The sequence below is a fragment of the Phyllobates terribilis genome, unplaced genomic scaffold, assembly GCF_046119375.1.
Source record: "Phyllobates terribilis strain yellow unplaced genomic scaffold, ASM4611937v1 Scaffold_2__4_contigs__length_985480577, whole genome shotgun sequence".
Lineage (NCBI taxonomy): Eukaryota > Metazoa > Chordata > Amphibia > Anura > Dendrobatidae > Phyllobates > Phyllobates terribilis.
This window is the reverse complement of record NW_027362762.1, coordinates 78605207-78625220: the sequence shown is the minus strand read 5'-3', so window position 1 is coordinate 78625220 and position 20014 is coordinate 78605207. Positions and strand designations below refer to the sequence as shown.

Sequence of the window (20014 nt, the reverse complement as noted above, 5' to 3'; positions counted from 1 at the left end):
ATGCCCCATCTAACACTCCTCATGGGAGGTTGTTTGTGCCTAGGACCTTTAGGAGAGATTTGTTTGTTGAGTGTCATGAGTCTCGGTTGGCAGGTCATCCAGGAATTTCTGAGACCAAGAGACTTGTGCGTCGAGTTTTTGGTGGCCTGGATGGCAGAAGGAAGTCATTAAGTGGGTGCGTCAATGTACTGTGTGTGCTAGATCTAAGTCTTCTCATACTCCTGCTGCGGGGTTGCTTTGCCCTCTGGAGGTTCCTAGTGCACCTTGGACACATCTGGCTATGGACTTTATTACTGACCTTCCTTCCTCTGAGGGTTTCACGGTCATCTTGGTGGTCGTGGACCGTTTTAGCAAGATGTGTCACTTGGTTCCCTTCAGCAAACTGCCCTGTGCTAAGACACTCGCTAAGGCCTTTGTCAAGGAAATTGTCAGACTCCATGGTGTTCCTACTGACATTGTTTCTGATAGGGGACCTCAGTTCGTGGCTCGTTTTTGACGTGCCTTTTGTGACAGGTTGGGAGTTCATTTGTCGTTTTCATCTGGATATCATCCTGAGTCTAATGGCCAGACAGAAAGGAAGAATCAGGATGTTGAGCAGTTTTTGCGTTGTTTTGTGGCAGACAATCAAGAGGGGTGGTCTGAGTTTCTGCCGCTTGCTGAATTTGCTCTTAACAACCATACATCCTCTTCTGCTGGGTGTTCGCCTTTTTTTTGTTGTTCTGGGAGACATCCGTCTTTTGGGTCATTCTCCAAATTGGTATCGGCTGTGCCTGAGGAGGAGAGTTTTTCCGGTGATTTGGAGAGAGTTTGGACGGATGTACGTGGTAATCTTCAGGAGGCTAACAAAAAATCTAAGATGTACTTTGACAGGAAACGTCAAGAGGTTTTGTTTGCTATTGGTGACATGGTTTGGTTGTCCTCTAAGAATCTGCGGTTGAGGATTCCTTCTAAAAAATTGGGTCCCAAGTTTGTAGGGCCCTTTAAGGTGCTTCAGGTAGTTAACCAATCTGCTGTTAGGTTGGAGGTTCCTACCTCCTGGAAGATTAATCCAGTGTTTCATGTTTCTCTGTTGAAAAGAGCTTATGTATCAGATAGAGACGCCACTGCCACTGTTCCTCCGGTGGTGGAGGACGGGGAATATGAAATTTCCCGCATCCTTAATTCTAGACGGTATAGGGGGAGTTTGCAGTATCTCGTCACTTGGAAGGGTTTCGGTCCCGAGGATAACTCATGGGTGAGGGCGGATGATGTTTCTGCTTCCAGACTTGTCAGAGCGTTTCACAAGAGGTTTCCTGATAAGCCTGGGCCTAGGGGATCCGGAGGATCCTCATAGAAGAGGGGGTACTGTTAGAACTCTCCTGTTAGGTTTTTTCTATTTTGCTGGTCACATGACCCTTTTGCCTATTTAATCCTGCTCCGCCCTTCTGGCCATGCTGGACTTCATTGTAATTTCTACTCTTAAGCTAGCCAGGTGCTTTGTAACCTTTCTCTGTCAGTTTAGCTAGGTCTTTTGACCTTTATATTCTATGTTGTGTGTTTGTCTTTTTACTGCTACAATTTCTGCTAGGAGGTGTCCATCTTTCTCCCAGTCCCTAGTTCTTGTAGGGATCCCTCCCTCACATCTATAGGTCTTCGTTCAGACTAGCTGAGGACTTTAGCGGGTCTGATCGCAGGATTAGGTTCCCCGTTACATCGTAGGGATCTAGCTTAGTTCTATTGTAGGGACAGATCTCCTGTCTTTCCTTAGTGCTTGTAGCCCATCATAACAATCAGGCCTGTGCTTGCAAGCCGAACTCCGCCCCGTTCTGTGATAAGCAGTTCACCATCTATAGACTATGTACATACAGAGCCTGATGTGGGCAGGGTTAGCTTTCTCAGCTCTGCTGCATTGCTAAATCTAAAAACTATGATTGTGTCAGAACGACTGCACCCAGTAAACTAAGTGATACATCGTTGGATTCAGTGTCTCTTTGTCTACATCATGCTGCTCTGAGATAGTAAAAAAGTTCCCTTTAAAAACAAACAACCTGTACTTTACTTGCCGTCCCTGGGTCCAGCACTGAGTCTTTGCTGCCACTCCTGGTGCTTTTTATTGTGTTTGCAGTGCTGGAGACACATCAACAGCGCTGCAGACATTCACTGAGCAGCTTGTGCCATGTACTTGGGCAGATCTGCTGAGCTTCATGATTGGTTGCAGCTCTGTCAACATGAAGTCAGAGCTGCAGACAATAACAGAAACCGGGAGCAGCAACCGAAACTTGGCACTGGACCTGGGAAGGATGAGTAAGGCCCCATATTTTTTTCTTAATTAAACCATCATTGGACAGGGGTGTTGGAAATTCAGCATACCCCTTTAATGTCACATAATACTTGTTATTCTTTTCCATCAATTGGAATCACTGCAGTCCGACTTGTGCTGAATTAATTATATACAGCGGAATCCTGTTTCCCCCCAAAAAACGTAACCTATAAAAATAAAGGATGGCAAAAATGTAACAACAAAATAACAGAAGAAAATTATAGCTTTCCAATTACCCTGCACTAATCTGCACTTTACCTCGCTCTCAGTGATGATAATAATAGTATTATTGCCGTGTTTTTTGCTGGCCGTAATCTTAGCATTGTTCTAACACTTCATTACCTTAAAAGTAGTAATTGTGCGGCTTTAATACTGGCATTTCTCAGAATGTCACAGGAATTAATTTGTAATTTGCTGTTAAGGAGGTGTTCTAGCAATTACATTTCCCATAACTTAACATGTCATTATACAGACTCCTGATTGCTGAAGCGAAAGTCGGCATTAGGGAACGCAATGTCCGTGGAATCAAGGATGGAATAAAAGGAATTATCAGCTTTAGAGAACTTATTCTCATACCCTACATGACCCAAAGTATGAGGACATCTGACCATCACAGCTGGACGAGCTTGTTGGACATCCCATTCTAAAACCAAGGAAGCTAATATGGAGTTGGTTCCCTCTTTGCAAATATAACATCTCCCTCTCTTCTGGGACGATTTTTCTACAAGATTTTAGAGATATCTTTGAAATTTGTTGCCCATTCGTCCAAAAGAGCATTTGCAAGGTCAGACCCGAATGTTGGAGGACAAGTTTTGACCACAATTGGAGTTCCAATTCATTCTAAAGATGTTGGATGGGGTTGAGATCCAGTGTCCAAACCAAACTTGGCACCATGGCATAGTCATGCCGAATGAGGAATACTGTTGCCACAAAGTCAGACTTACAAACAGTGGTGTTGGTAGACTAGGGACATTCAAAGAGGTTGTCCACTACTTTAGTATTGAAGGCCCATGCTTAGGATAGGTCATCTATGTCTGATTGGTCGCAGTCCGACACCCGGCAACCCTGCCGAACAGCTGTTATTGGTGGTGGCCACCGGCCGGAAGTACTCACTTGTGGAGCTGGCCTATTGATTTGAATAGGAGGTGGATGTGTAGTACCCTTCGGCGGACATTACCAGAAAATGGAGAAGCTTCACAAGTGGGTACTTCCTGCCGACGGCCACCGCACCGATAACAGCTGATCGGCGGGGGTGCTGGGTGTCAGACCCCGACCAATCAGATATTGATGACCTATCCTTAAGATAGGTCATCAATGCTAAAGTAGTGCTCAACCTCTTTAAGTTCCATCTGGAAATGTTCCAAAACTGGTGGGACTGCCCTTTTTTGAAAATGTTTTACCTAATTCCCACCCCTTGTCTGTACAGGGTAGCCCCGAATTTACCATAGACCCTCATTCACCACATTTTTAAGTATACATTAGCACTTTACATTGTATTTTCCTGTCATCCGCCAAACCCAAATTTCTCCATCAAATTGCCAGATATTGAGAGGTGACAGCTTTACTCCACTACAGATATGTGAACGCTGCCGACTATGATGGCACTATTAATGGGGGTATTCCAGTGGAGCTGTATCAGGAGACCCTTTGACTATTATTGTAGAACAGCTTGGCATTTGTGCACTGTATAGCAGCATTAATTAAGAACAGTGTAGCTGGAACTATTACAGGGTATTTTGCTGGCTATGGTGGCATTACAGTGTTTATGGGAATATTCTGCTGGATCTGTATTGTTGCGGTGATTAGAGATGAGCATGTTATGTTATCTGTGCAGTGAATAGCAGTATGGCTTATTTGTACAGTATGACAGCATTATTAATAAACACTCCAGCTGGAACTCTTAGGGCGGCATTCTGCTGACCATGGGGGTATTCTGAGCTGTATAAGGGGCTTTCTGACCATCATTATAAATGAGCTTGTTTGTGCGCTATTATATCAATCTAATTTATTTGTACAGTTTGGCAGCATTATTTTGAAACTTTAAAGCAGGAGCTATAAGAGTAGGCATTCTGTTGGAGCTGTATTCAAGGGGGGCCTCTGGCTATCATTGTAGATGAGCATATCATGGTATGCGTGCACTGTGTAGCAGCATGATTTATTTGAATAAAATGACAGCTTTACTTATAAGCAGTGTAGTTGGCACTATTAGGGAGGTGACACTACAATATAAGTAGGGGGGATTCTATTAGAGCTATATCAGGGGAGTCATGTTGCTATTATTATAGATGGACATATCTTGTTATTTGTGCACTTTATAGCAGCATGGTTTACTTGTATAGTATGGCAGCATTATTTATGACCACTGTGGATAGAATTATTAGGGGGGTGGCACTCTGATGGCTGTATTAATAAGAGGTATTCTGATGTAGCTGTATCATGGGGCTCGCTGTCTATTATTATAAATGAGCATTCTAATTGTGCAGTGTATAGCAATATTATTTATTTTGTATATATGGTGGCATTAGTTATCTGAACAATAAGCAAATATTTTCTATGTATATTAAATAATACCATTATGTATTCACTTCAAAATGAAGACTCTGACCGTGTCTCGCAAAAATCCTGCATATTCCCCAGACTCAGACCATAATTATCCAATTCAGATTAACCCGAACTGACGGTGACAGATTTTCTTTCTTACTAAATATCATGCATACCGGCCATCTTCTTTGAGAAGACCTCCTATTAATGGTGGTCGTCTTGCTGCATATACAGTACAGACCAAAAGTTTGGACACACCTTCTCATTTATAGATTTTTCCGTATTTTCATGACTATGAAAATTGTACATTCACACTGAAGGCAACAAAACTATGAATTAACACATGTGGAATTATATACTTAACAAAAAAGTGTGAAACAACTGAAAATATGTCTTATATTCTAGGTTCTTCAAAGTAGCCACCTTTTGCTTTGATGACTGCTTTGCACACTCTTGGCATTCTCTTGATGAGCTTCAAGAGGTAGTCACCGGAAATGGTCTTCCAACAATCTTGAAGGAGTTCCCAGAGATGCTTAGCACTTGTTGGCCCTTTTGCCTTCACTCTGCGGTCCAGGTCACCCCAAACCATCTCGATTGGGTTCAGGTCTGGTGACTATGGAGGCCAGGTCATCTGGCGTAGCACACCATCACTCTCCCTCTTGGTTAAATAGCCCTTACACAGCCTGGAGGTGTGTTTGGGGTCATTGTCCTGTTGAAAAATAAATGATGGTCCAACTAAACGCAAATTGGATAGAATAGCATGCCGCTGCAAGATGCTGTGGTAGCCATGCTGGTTCAGTATGCCTTCAATTTTGAATAAATCCCCAACAGTGTCACCAGCAAAGCACCTCCACACCATCACACCTCCTCCTCCATGCTTCACGGTGGGAACCAGGCATGTAGAGTCCATCCGTTCACCTTTTCTGCGTCGCACAAAGACACGGTGGCTGGAACCAAAGATCTCAAATTTGGACTCATCAGACCAAAGCACAGATTTCCACTGGTCTAATGTCCATTCTTTGTGTTCTTTAGCCCAAACAAGTCTCTTCTGCTTGTTGCCTGTCCTTAGCAGTGGTTTACTAGCAGCTATTTTACCATGAAGGCCTGCTGCACAAAGTCTCCTCTTAACAGTTGTTGTAGAGATGTGTCTGCTGCTAGAACTCTGTGTGGCATTGACCTGGTCTCTAATCTGAGCTGCTGTTAACCTGCGATTTCTGAGGCTGGTGACTCGGATAAATTTATCCTCAGAAGCAGAGGTGACTCTTGGTCTTCCTTTCCTGGGGCGGTCCTCATGTGAGCCAGTTTCTTTGTAGCGCTTGATGGTTTTTGCAACTGCACTTGGGGACACTTTCAAAGTTTTCCCAATTTTTCGCACTGACTGACCTTCATTTCTTAAAGTAATGATGGCCACTCGTTTTTCTGTACTTAGCTACTTTTTTCTTGCCTTAATACAAATTCTAACAGTCTATTCAGTAGGACTATCAGCTGTGTATCCACCAGACTTCTGTACAACACAACTGATGGTCCCAACCCCATTTATAAGGCAAGAAATCCCACTTATTAAACCTGACAGGGCACACCTGTGAAGTTAAAACCATTTCCGGTGACTACCTCTTGAAGCTCATCAAGAGAATGCCAAGAGTATGCAAAGCAGTCATCAAAGGAAAAGGTGGCTACTTTGAAGAACCTAGAATATAAGACATATTTTCAGTTGTTTCACACTTTTTTGTTAAGTATATAATTCCACATGTGTTAATTCATAGTTTTGATGCCTTCAGTGTGAATGTACAATTTTCATAGTCATGAAAATACAGAAAAATCTTTAAATGAGAAGGTGTGTCCAAACTTTTGGTCCGAACTGTATATATATATAGATATAGATATAGATATATATATCTATATATATATATATCATTTAAAAGTTAAAATTTGCTCCAAGTCATAGAAATACGTTTATCATAAAAGAAGCAGCTGTGTTATCCTTTCTGCCGATTCATAACCATGATGATGGGTATAGAAGAAATTCGTCATTTAATTTTATTTTCCTAAGCGTCCCATAGCCTCGATCTAACATTCGTTGTTACTTGGGTTCCTAAAAAAAAAAAGATGGAGTATTAAATTATAAAAAAAAAATGTGTTTTTGATACAAAAAAATAAAGGACACCTAGAGGCGAAATCCATTTGACATTTATTTTCTTTGATCTGAACTTCTGTTTTATGTAGAGACAGGGAAACTTTGTGCTAAAACTTTCATTTACATTAGAACTACAGTCAGATCTTTCGAGTTACATATAATACATGTGGCTCTGTGCCTCCTGGCCCCTTGCGGAGAAATATTGGATTACACAGTGTATCTCGTATTAGAAGAATATTGGATAGTCAAGAATGGCTTTGGATTCAAGACAACGCTTTTACTGGGTTAGGAAAAGATCAAAAAGAAGAACATTATGTAGCCGAAAAACTGTTGGAGTCTTCTCCTTGACTTTTAAAGCAGCCGCCTTGTCGGCTGTCAAACTGGCTTAGTCCTTCAAATCGATGATCTATGTGTCATGCAAGGTGAGGGAAAGACTAAGTGCAACACGAAATGAAGAGGGAGAGGAAGACCAAACACTAGGGAAAGGGGGAGTGGAGACCCCTAGGCAGATCTAATATCACCCTGCCTACCCTACCATCCCTATATAGGTTCTGCACCTATCGCCGAGCAGGAACCTAATCCTGAATGTCCCTAGAGCTTGGTCCTAGATAGGGAGGGGAAAGGGTGAGCACTAGTCAAGACACACTACAAACTAAAGACAACAAGGTAGACAAACAAAGGGGATACACTTAGCTTGAGCAGACACCAGAGAGATAACGCCAACTGTCCTCCAAGGGCACTAGAGAAGAAACTGTTATGATCTGCTACAAGAACTAAGGAAAGATAGGAAAACTGTCCCTACAATAGGACTACGCTGATTCCCTACAATGCAGCGGGCAACCTGTTCCTTGTGAACAGACCCGCCTTCGTCCTCAGCTAGTCTGAACGCAGACCTATAGATATAAGGGAGGGGTCCCTAAAAGTACTAAGGACTGGGACAAAATTGGACACCTCCTAGCAGAAGTTGTAGCGGAGCAAAATGACAAACAGACAAAAATACTTAGAGGTCCAAGGACCAAGCAAACTATAGAGATAGGTACAAAGCACCTGGCTAGATTAAGAGTCAAAGTAACACTGAAGTCCAGCAAAGCCAGAAGGGCGGAGCTGGAATAAATAGGCAGCATGTCACATGACCACAAAATAGAAAAAAAACTAACAGGAGGGTTCTAACAGAAACTAGCTGACTGCTAGTGCTCAAAGCCTAAACAGAGGTACATAGAACTATCACCGGCGACTCTCTGGAGAAGCTGAAACTATTTACCTACCCAGCAAGGGTGTGTCAATCAGCAGCAGAAGGTGGAGGTCGCTGCTTCGTCCTAAAGGAAGAAGGATATACTTATACTAAAGAGATGAGGGAATCAAGAAGACGTCTGCAATGCCAAGCGCAGTGACCTTCTACAGCCAGCTCCAGAGCGATTGTCTGTCACACCTGACACGCTCATGACACTATGCTCATTGCTGTCTCATTAGAGAGGAGACTTCATGCGAAGTTAATGGGAATCCATATAACTCTCCGTGCCGTTGGGAGATATTAGTGGTTGTAGCCATATGCAGTTGTGTTTTTTCCATACTTTTCTTATTGGGTTAACATATTCATATTTGAATGGCCCAATACGTCCACTTTTGTAAACTTGATTTCCAGATACTCTGTTGGGAGATGTTTATCCTAGATGTGTTTATATACTGTATGTGACCACTCAGTGATCCTGAATTGACGCATTGCTGGGGCTTCACATGAGTGTTAGGATAATATATTAATGTACAATAAAAAATTATATTGTGGTACCGTGTTAGCCAGGAAAATCTATGTTGATTTGTAAACCAGCCTGAAGAAGGAGCATCTCTGCTTCAAAAGCTTACAAATATATTTTTTCTGGTTAGCCAGTAAAGGTATCACTCCAAGAGTACTTTTGTCATATTTGGGCATAAAAGTATTTACAAGGATAATATATTGAATTATTGAAAAGTTTCTTGAGAAATGGAAGTCTCTAAGGGGGTTGTCCAACACTTGAATGCATTTTTTTCTAGGCAAGAAGTGTTTCAAAATAATAAACTCACCCTTCATCACCACAATGGATGCAATACAGGAGGCTCCGGAGGTCTGTGACAGCTCTGGTAGAGATGTCCTCTTCATACTTCATTCAGACTGTGATTGGCTGCAGTAGTCAGGTGACCAGAAGAGTCAATCATCAGAGAAACATCATATGACATGCTCCTCTTGTCACCCATGATTGGCCGCAGTTGTACTGGTAATTTCCCAGCAGAGCAGACATCACTTCTTTAGATGGAGAAGACCACCAGAACAGAGCCACATGTGCTGGATCCATGGGGGTGCTGAAGGGTAAGTATCTTAACTTTAGAAAAAAATACAAAAATATGATGTATTGTGGCTAAGGAAAATTCACAAATCTGAACTTGATGTTCTTAGTTGCCATTATGATCAGTATGTATGAAGCTAGTGCCAGGTCATGGCCAACCTCTCAGTTGGTCCACCATGGATCCAACACAGGAGGCTCCAGAGGTCTGTGACAGCTCTGGTAGAGATGTCCTCTTCATACTTCATTCAGACTGTGATTGGCTGCAGTGGTCAGGTGACCAAAAGAGTCAATCATCAGAGAAACATCATATGACGTGCTCCTCTTGTCACCCATGATTGGCCGCAGTTGTCCTGGTAATTTCCCAGCAGAGCAGACATCACTTCTTGAGATGGAGAAGACCTCCAGAACAGAGCCACATGTGCTGGATCCATGGGGGTGCTGAAGGGTAAGTATCTTAACTTTAGAAAAAAATACAAAAATATGATGTATTGTGGCTAAGGAAAATTCACAAATCTGAACTTGATGTTCTTAGTTGACATTATGATCAGTATGTATGAAGCTAGTGCCAGGTCATGGCCAACCTCTCAGTTGGTCCCTACTTTGTCAGGCATTGCGCTGTATGGCAACCACTGCTGCAATGATACTGCATAAGCAGGAGTAACCCAGACGCCCCAACTGCACCCATACTACAAGGTAAAGCCTCCATGGCTCCTTCACATAGGCACAGAACCACAGCAACAATGGCCGCTACACAGCAACAACGCCTAGTGAATAAAGCTAAAAAAACTCTTCCTTCCATATGATCTCAGACAAAATATTGAGATCAAAATGTAAAAACCTGGTCTCAAGAAAACAAAAAAATGAGGGGACAGACCATGCAACATCAAAAGACATGGACCGCACATCCAAAACTTATACATTCATCTATTGCGGTTCAGCAAAAATGTAGAAAACTGAACATGCAAATTGCCTCTGCAGGGAAAAAGAGGACTTTAACTCTACAGCGCCACCTATTGGAAGCATATATCGATGTGTGACTCTCCCACAAGGAGAAACGTTACCCCTTAGACCTCAAAACTGAACACAAAGTTTTTAACATTATTAATTTATTATCAGAATGCCAATTGGTTACAGGTGATCAGTCAATTTTAAAAGTATATCTGTGATTTCATGTGACTGTTCAGGATAAGTTGTCATTTGTGTATATGAGGAATAAAATTATTTAAAGTCATTATAAAATTTCCATCCAATATTTTTCACCAGTTTTCCTTTCTTTCAGCTCTATTTATTAGTTGTCTCTGAGCTTGTGGGTGGAGACTAGCTACTATGGTGTCTCCGAAATACAGTACACATAGATACGAGGGATTCTTGCTCTCCATTCTTTATGCTGCTCACATATTCTGATGCAGCAGCAACATGAAGAACATTATGGAGCAGCACTGAGCTGTGTATCCAACTCGTGGGTGAGATAAAAAGATTACTAGAAAGAAAGCAGCAGCATGGAGGACATTATACAGCAGTACTGAGCTGTGTATCTAGCTCTAGGGTGGGATAAAACATCTACTAGAAAGAAAGCAGCAGCATGGAGGACAGTATACAGCAACACTGAGCTGTGTAGCTAGAGCTAGGATGAGATAAAACATTTACTAGAAAGAAAAAAGCAGTACAGAAGACATTGTACAGAAGCATGGAAGACATTGTACAGCAGCACTGAGCTGTGTATCTAGCTCTGGGGTGGGATAAAACATTTACTAGAGAGAAAGCAGCAGCACAGAGGACATTATATAGCAGCACTGAGCTGTGTATCTAGCTCTGGGGTGAGATTAAATATTCACTAGAAAGAAAGCAGCAGCATGGAGGACATTATACAGCAGTACTGAGCTGTGTATCTAGCTCTGGGGTGGGATAAAACATCTACTAGAAAGAAAGCAGCAGCATGGAGGACAGTATACAGCAACACTGAGCTGTGTATCTAGAGCTAGGATGAGATAAAACATTTACTAGAAAAAAAAAAGCAGTACAGAAGACATTGTACAGAAGCATGGAAGACATTGTACAGCAGCACTGAGCTGTGTATCTAGCTCTGGGGTGGGATAAAACATTTACTAGAGAGAAAGCAGCAGCATAGAGGACATTATATAGCAGCACTGAGCTGTGTGTCTAGCTCTTGGGTGAGATAAAACATTTACTAGAAAGAAAGCAGCAGCATGAAGGACATTATATAGCAGCACTGATCTGTGTATCCAGCTCTAGGCTGAGATAAAACATTTACTAGAAAGAAAGCAGCAAAGATGACATTATACAGCAGCACTGAGCTGTGTATCTGGCTCTGGGGTGAGATAAAAGATTTACTAGAAAGAAAGCAGCAGTATGGAAGACATTATACAGCAACACTGAGCTGTGTATCTAGATCTAGGATGAGATAAAACATTTACTAGAAAAAAAGCAGCAGCATGCAGGACATTATACAGCAGCACTGACCTGTGTATCTAGGTCTGGCGTGAGATAAAACATTTACTAGAAAGAAAACAGCAGCATGGAGGTAATTATACAGCAGCACTGAACTGCATATATAGCTCTGGGGTGAGATAAAACATTTGCAAGAAAGAAAGGAGCAGCATAGAAAACATTGTACAGCAGCATGGAAGACATTGTACATTTACTAGAAAGCAGTAGCATGGAGGACAATTATACAGCAGTACTAAGCTGTGTATCTATCTCTAGGTTGAGATAAAACATTTACTAGAAAGAAAGCAGCAGCATGGAAGACATTGTACAGCAGCACTGAGTTGTGTATCTAGCTCTGGGGTGAGATAAAACATTTACTAGAAAGAAAGCAGCAGCAAAGTAGACATTGTACAGCGGCACTGAGCTGTGTATCTAGCTCTAGGGTGAGATAAAACATTTACTAGAAAGAAAGCAGCAGCACGGAGGACATTGTACAGCAGCACTGAACTTTGTATCTAGTTCTGGGATGAGATAAAACATTTACTAGAAATAAAGAAGCAGCATGGGTGTATCTAGTTCTAGAGTGAGATAAAACATTTACTAGAAAGAAAACAGCAGCATTATACAGCAGCACTGATCTGTGTATCTAGCTCTGGGGTGAGATAAAACATTTACTAGAAAGCAGCAGCATGGAAGATATGGTACAGCAGCACTGAGATGTTAAGCTCGAGGGTGAGACAAAAATTTCACTGTAAAGCAGTAGCACTATCTCTTTGTGTCTGTGCCTCTCTGTAGGCTTTCTGTCATTCTGCTCCCTCTTCTGCTCGCACCCCTGCTCCATTCTCCACAGACTTCAGTGTCCTGCAGTAATCTGATTCCTCAGTGAGCTGGCACTTTGTCTTGAGTGTTTTTTTTTTTTATAATACATTTAGGAGAAGTGAAGAAGGAAGCTAATTTCTATGATATGATATATTGCAAAGTTTCTTATATTGACTTATACTTTTGATTCATGCAAAGTTTGTTGAAACGACACTGTAAAATTAATTCTGTTTCATAATAACTATTTTTCCTTAGTCTCTCCCATAGTCCTACATAGCCTACACCATCCCGATATTCTCATCCTTAGGCTTGTACGGCTATTATTTCACATCATTGACAAAATACAGGATAGACAGTAATGAGGAGTGAAACGTAACGCCATTGTATCATCAGCTGGGAAACTCAGACACTTGTCAGGGTAGTTGGCGTAGTGGTGCGCAGAGCGGAACTGTGCCAAGTGGAAGTCTTCCCTTTCTCTCAGTACATTGCAGTTCCTTAAAGTTATTTGAAAAGGTCAGCTGAAGTTCCATGGCGAGACGCTACTGTGGAGATTCTTGCTTAATGAGTGCAAAACGTCTAGGTAAAGCAAAAACCATGGAGTTACTCTCCAGCTGACACTGAACATAAAAAGGAGAAAAAAATAATAAAAAAAAAACATCTGCGAAAATGTTAAAAAAAAAATCTGAAATTAAAAGGAATGCACACAATGTCACTTTTGGGCTTTCTTAGCAATAATAATGAACTGTTTATATACTGTATCAACAGCAAGCAGGGATTTAACTGATGGCGATAAATCCCAGGATGCCTGCAAAGAGAAGGGATGGGGATTAAATGACAAATAAATATCGATAAATGAAGGAAAAATAAAACAGTGCCTAAATAAAAATAATTTATTTAGTTTAGACTAATTACTTCAGAATAATTCTGAACTAAATTATACTGCAGACTTAGATTTACAGATGTACCCACCTGACCCCCTCTACAGTAGTATCCTCAGTTGTGTGTGGTTATCACTGGCAGTATCACACTATGCAGAGACACATATCCTTGTGACAAGGGAAATATTAACACCCTGTTGTCAATTAGGCCTCACTTCCAAGTTTTTAGCATGCTTTTTGTGGCTTGTATGTATTTACTAAAACCCACATTTTAGGAGAGGTCTCTGCTTATAGACTCTTCCTTCTTTTCCTCTCTATTTGGCCCAGATTGCAATTACAACTTCTCCTGATGAATTTTACAGTCAATATATAATTAGCCTGGGCCTTCTTCAGCAATACCCCGCCCTACAAATACATTCTGACCTCAGACAAGACCATTCTGACCCCAGAACAGTTCTTTACATTGCTTCAGACTCCAGACCAGACCTTTAAATTAGACCCCAAACAAGACTGATGATGAGTGTACACCATAGGCCACTGTGTTTACACTAACTCCAGGATCTCATTTGGGGTCTGCATTAATTTAGGAATCTGTTCTGGAGTTTTCATTAATTTGTGAATCTGTTTTTTTTTCTGCATTCATGTAAAAGTCTGGTTTGGGGTCTGAATTACTGTAAGGGTCTCTTCTGAGGTTAAAATTCATTTGTGTGGCCAAAGAGGATTAAGGCAGAAGGAGAAACAAGGATGGCTAGGCTGTAAATGAGAAGTTGTAATTGTGGTCAGGACTGAATACAGAAGAAAATAAGAGAATTTCTATCACCAGAGACCTATCCTCACCCTTAATTTCAGGCTTTAGGAATCTATCCTGGGGTTATTATTAATTTGGGAGTCTGTTTTTGTGTCTATATTCATTTAAAGGTCTGGGGTCTGAATTAATTTAAGGGTCTATTCTGAGGTTAGAATTAATTTGTGCGGCTAAAGAGGATGGTGGTGGCTAAAAAGGATGGAGATTGTTGCTGAAGTGAGGGACAAAGATGTCTGGGCTGTGAACCAGGAGAAGTTGCAATTATGATCAGGGCAGAATAGAGAACAAAATAAGAGAATGTCTGTAACAAGAGACCTCTCCTGCCTGCTAATTTCATGCTTCAGACTAGACTTCTAATTTCATATCCCTGTCGTCTGATGCCAAATTTAAGACCCTAAATTCATATACTCGCCCTACTTCTGAGCTTCTCTTGAGGTCCAGGCGTCACTGTATATGTCCTGAATCTAAACGTGCAATCTTCAAATATGCTATCTCCCTTCACTTAGCACAGCATACTACCAATCTACAATAGCGCTGAACTGATCGTATGGTTGTTAGGAATTGTTGTACATTGAGATGCGATACATATTGAAGGGTATATATATGCATTTTATTTTCATTGTATGTTTTTATAAGGATGTTTTTTGTCTTCATTTTCCAGCCCTTTCAAGTGCAGTTCCTGGACAGCAGACCTCTTATGCTGCAATACTTAGGAGAAAATCAGGGAGTTCATCTTTGTCACTTTTTAACAACAAGAATAGACCCAGATATAGTAGCTCCTCACTAGAACCTATCGGACAAGACTCACAATATGAAAGAGAGAGAACAAGACAATATAGCTCCCCAACAAACCTCTACCAACTCTCAGATGGGCAAGATTATGGTGAGTCTTGTTGTGCTTATATATCTTTCTATTCAATTCATGTGTGAGATCTGTGCTGATGATTACCTACAAATACACATTTCAACCTTGAGTTTTCACTTACCTAGTGTAGTTGCAGGATCACTGTATTTGCACAGAAACCTTTTCCAAAAAATATCTGTCTAGAGTAAAAAAGTAAGAAATCAGGAGGAGGAGGGGGATGCAGCTGCAGCATGTTTCAATAACAGAGAACGTGAGAGGAAAAGAAAGGGCAGCAAGGGGAACATCTGCAAAGGTTGCAGTCATATCTACAGTGGCATGTAAAAGTTTGGGCGCCCCTAGTCAAAATTACTGTTATTGTGAATAGTTAAGCAAGTTGAAGAGGAAATGATCTCTAAAAGGCCTATAGTTAGAGATGACACATTTCCTTTGTGTTTTAGGCAAAAATATTTATATATGTTTCCATCTTTTACATTTTAAAAATGTTCCAAAAGGAAAAAATGGGCTGATGCAAAAGTTTGGGCACCCTGCATCGTTAGTACCTAGTACCACCCCCTTTTGAAAGTATCACAGCTTGTCAATACTTTTTGTAGCCCGACAAGAGTCTTTCAATTCTTGTTTGAGGGATTTTCATCCATTCTTCCTTGTAAAATTCTTCCAGTTCTATGAGATTCCTGGATCTTCTTGCATGCACTGCTGTTTTAAGGCCTAGCCACAGATTTCCAATGATGTTGAGATCGGGGGACACTGAGGGCCATTGTAAAACCTTCAGCTTGCGCCTTTTGAGGTCGTCTATTGTGGATTTTGATGTGTGCTTAGGATCGTTATCCATTTGTAGAAGTCATCCTCTTTTCAGCTTCAGCTTTTTTACAGGTGGTGTTATGTTTGCATCAAGAATTTGTTGAAATTTCATTGAATCCATTCTTCCCGCTACTTGTCAAATGTTACCAGTGCCATTGACTGCAACACAACCCCAAAGCATGATTGATCCACCCCCATGCTTAATGGTTGGCGAGATGTTCTTTTCCTGAAGTTCTATGCCCTTTTTTCACCACACATATCTTTGATCATTGTGGCCAAAAAGTTCTATTTTAACCTCAATGGTCCACAGGACATGTTTCCAAAATGCATCAGGCTTGTTTAGATATTCTTTTGCATACTTCTGATGCTGAATTTTATGGTGAGGACGAGGTTTTCTTCTGATTACTCTTCCATGAATGCTACATTTGTGCAGGTGTCTCTGAACAGTAGAATAATGTACCACAACTCCAGAGTCTGCTAAATCTTTCTGAAGATCTTTTGCAGTCAAGCAGAGGTTCTGACTTGCCTCTCTAGCAATCCTACGAGTAGCTCTCACTGGAAATTTTGCTTGGTCTTCGAAACCTTATCTTGACCTCCACTGGTAACTGCCATTTCTTAATTACATTTCAAACTGAGGAAAGGGCAACTTGAAAACGCTTTGCTCTCTTCTTATAGCCTTCTTCTGCTTTGTGGGCCTCCACCATTTTCAGAATGCTAGGTAGCTGCTTAGAAGAAGCCATGGCTGCTGTTTTTTGGCACAAGGTTAGAGGAGGCTGGGTTTTTATAAAGCTGGGAAATTTCCATCACCTGGCTTTCCCTAACGATGATAGTGGACAAGCCATAACCAGTACAGGCTAATTAAGGTCTGAAACCCTGGTCAAAGTTATCTGAGCACATAAATCTCTAAGGGTGCTTAAACTTTTGCATAGGCCCATTCTCCTTTTTGTACTTTTTAAAATGTAAAAGATGAAAATATCAATATATATATTTTTTGCCTAAAATACAAAGGAAATGTGTCATCTTTAACTTTAGGCCTTTTAGAGATCATTTCATCTTCAACTTGCTTAACTGTTCACGATAACAGTAATTTTGACCAGGGGGTCCAATCATAACCTAGTGGACAGTGTCAGACTGTGCAGGAACATTCTCTATAGAGAAGTGGAAAAGGAACATTTGTTGATACATTCCAAGAGGCATAACAGAGGAATTGCTTAATATAGAGATCTAAGGAAAGATTTTCCAGAATACTTATTTTATATAGAAGGTAAATATTTACTAAAACATATGACAAGACCCCAAGTTCGACCTCTCCATTAATTCAGACCTCGGATTGAATGTATGTACCAAGATTAAAAGTTAGTAAAAGAAGAAAATCCAGCAAAGGGAGGAGATCCATAAAAACTTGAAGTTTATTGAAAAATCAAACTTGTAGGAAATGAACCACAGCAAACATGTTTCAGATGTGGTCCTTAATCATTGCTGGATTTTCTTCCTTTGTTAATCCCTTGGCGCACTGCAAGGTTTCGTGCATAGAAGATCCTGCCCTGGTTGAGCTGAAGTTGCCTTTGTGTCTGCTAAGACCCTCCAAAGATAGGAGATAACTTCCTGATTACTGGGGTCTGACTGCTGAGACCCCCACTGATCCCGATAATGTGGTTCTGAAGAGCCCCACCTGGAGTGGAGGCCAAGTACATCCACTCCATTCATTCCCAATGCAATCGCCCAAGATAGCGCTGCACTCGGTTGGTTCTCGGCACTCCAAATGGAGAGGAGGTGCGCATGCTCAATCTCCACTCGATTCAAATGGAGCTTTTCGGAATTGGGTGAGGATCCAAAGTTGATTGGACACTCCCAGAGATAGGGACGTTATCCCCCATTCTATGGATAAGGGATATCTTACAAACTTGGAACAGTCAATTTAATGCAGACCCCAGACCAGACTTGTACATTAATGCAGACCCCAGCTTAATCATCATCAGACTCTATAGGGACACATTCTACTGACACCTTGTTGTCAATTTGTTATACATTTCCTAGAAACATAACAGAGGGATTGCACATCATGCAGATGTAAGAAAAGATTTTCCAAAATGGTTGGAGAAACATCCTTTTTTGCAGACCCCTACATTAATGCAGACCCTAAACAAACTCGCTTGCTGGATAAAACAACCAAAATATTTTTATATGAGAGACCATTTTTGAATCCCAATTGGGCAACATTTAGGGGTTATCAACAATAATATCAGAGGAGGGACTATCTGGGTCCGCTATTCCCTTTTTTTTCAAGGCAGAGGGTACCGATTTTCCCACCTTGAAGAGCAGAACCTGAAGACTTTCTTGTAGAATTTTCATTTTGCAGAACAAGGATCTTGTAATAAAACAATTTGTCACAGAAATGGCAGCGAGGTTCATGAAAGCGCAGATAAGAAGAAAACTTAAATCGCATCAATGCAAATCAGCCTCTTAAATGTGATTACTATTTAAATAAAGAACCCTTCCCAGACTCCAAGATGTTGATGTTTACCTGCTAAACATTATTAAAATGCACAGTTAAATTACTCCTTAAGAGCTGTAACAAATGTGCACATGCATAATGTGATTAACTGCGAGAGCCGGGATAACAATATGAATTTCATTATATGCAGTTACAAGTGCACAATGTCTTGTTCCGTGTCACAAATTCTTATCAGTAAATATTGTTACCCTCTTCTCATTATTTATTATCGGAGTGAAGGGTAAGGGTAATGCTATACTTTCCCGGGAAGATTATAGGGCAGTAGTCCTAGTGTAATTTACACAGCAGATTATTGTTGGAAAGGTTTTTATTATTGTTGTTATTTTTATTGTTGTTATTATTAATATTATTGTATTTTTATAATTTTTTCATTGTCATTATTATTTGTTATATTATTATTTATTATTATTTTTATTATTATTATTATTATTATTATGAAAAGCTTCTGATAGACTTTATAACTTTTTTTGCCTTGGTAGGTATCCAAGTGCTATTTCCCCGAAGCTGTTCTAGATTGATGGAGATTGCATTGTTTAGATCCTGATTGATCGGATATTGATGTCAATAGACAATTATCGTCTTTCATGAGACAACCTATTCCCTTAAAGGGAAGCTGTCATTGGAAAACAACCTATTGTTTACTTCAGGTTTTCGTATTACATGTGTTTTTATTTTATTTATTTTTTTATATCATGATATTATGATATTTATAAAAAAAATTAATGAATTAGTAATCTTGCAATTTTCATACTGGCCACTGCATTTTTTTTTAGACTCATACTTCTTGTCCTTTAAGGAAGAGTTTTCAACAGGCTCCTTATCATCAGAGGTGAGAATAAAATGACAGGTAATAGCTATATACACAGCTGATAACACAGGATCCACCAATCACAATTGGTGATTTCAAGCTCACCTCCTCACCCACCCTTCACAATGAACTTTGCCCACGCTCATTAGATGCTTCAGTACGAAAGATAGGGGAGGGGTCTGTTCATTGTGACTAATGTATGTGTGCATTTCCTGAAAATCATCAGTGGTCAGTGTGAGAATTACAAGATTTCTATTTTTAATAAAGATTGTGAAAAAAAAACATTGGCGAAAATTATTAAATAACATTTATAACTAAAAAAATTATTTATTCAATAGGTCACTTTCCTCTAAAAGAATTATTTTCATCTCAACCTTTCATGGCCAAATCTGGAGTAACTGCTTTAAGGTCCCATTTACCGAAGCGCAGCTACACAATGCTGTTTACGTAAATCCCATAGAAATGAATAGTAATTATAGAAACAGTATAGCACAGTGAATTACAATGTTTCTTCAACTTAGGAGTTACACCAACAGTATAATTCATTTTGCTACTCTGTGCTTGGTTGAACATCTGTGCTTGGCTGTTTTCGTAGCCCTACCTCTGATGGCTGGCACCTAGAAGCAGTTATCACCTCTTCTTTGACCAGCTATTTTTCCCTCCTGCTATAGGTTAACAAGATGCAGAACAAATCTTCTCCCCCATGCCTGTCTGTTAGGACAAGAGAATGTTAAAGGGGTGGTCCGGCACCTAAAATTTATTTTCTAAATAACTATCCTTACACCT

The 20014-nt window shown here is 40.5% G+C and overlaps 1 protein-coding gene across 2 annotated transcripts in view; it reads left to right on the top strand.

Annotated features, from left to right (window-relative positions):
* CNTN5 (contactin 5) overlaps nt 1–20014 on the top strand; it is a 2189536-nt gene that overhangs the window by 1307525 nt on the left and 861997 nt on the right. For both annotated transcript variants that reach the window (XM_073662155.1, XM_073662156.1), the window contains one exon: nt 14904–15125. In XM_073662155.1, the coding sequence (XP_073518256.1) occupies nt 14904–15125 (222 nt within the window). The remainder of the gene's footprint in view (nt 1–14903; nt 15126–20014) is intronic.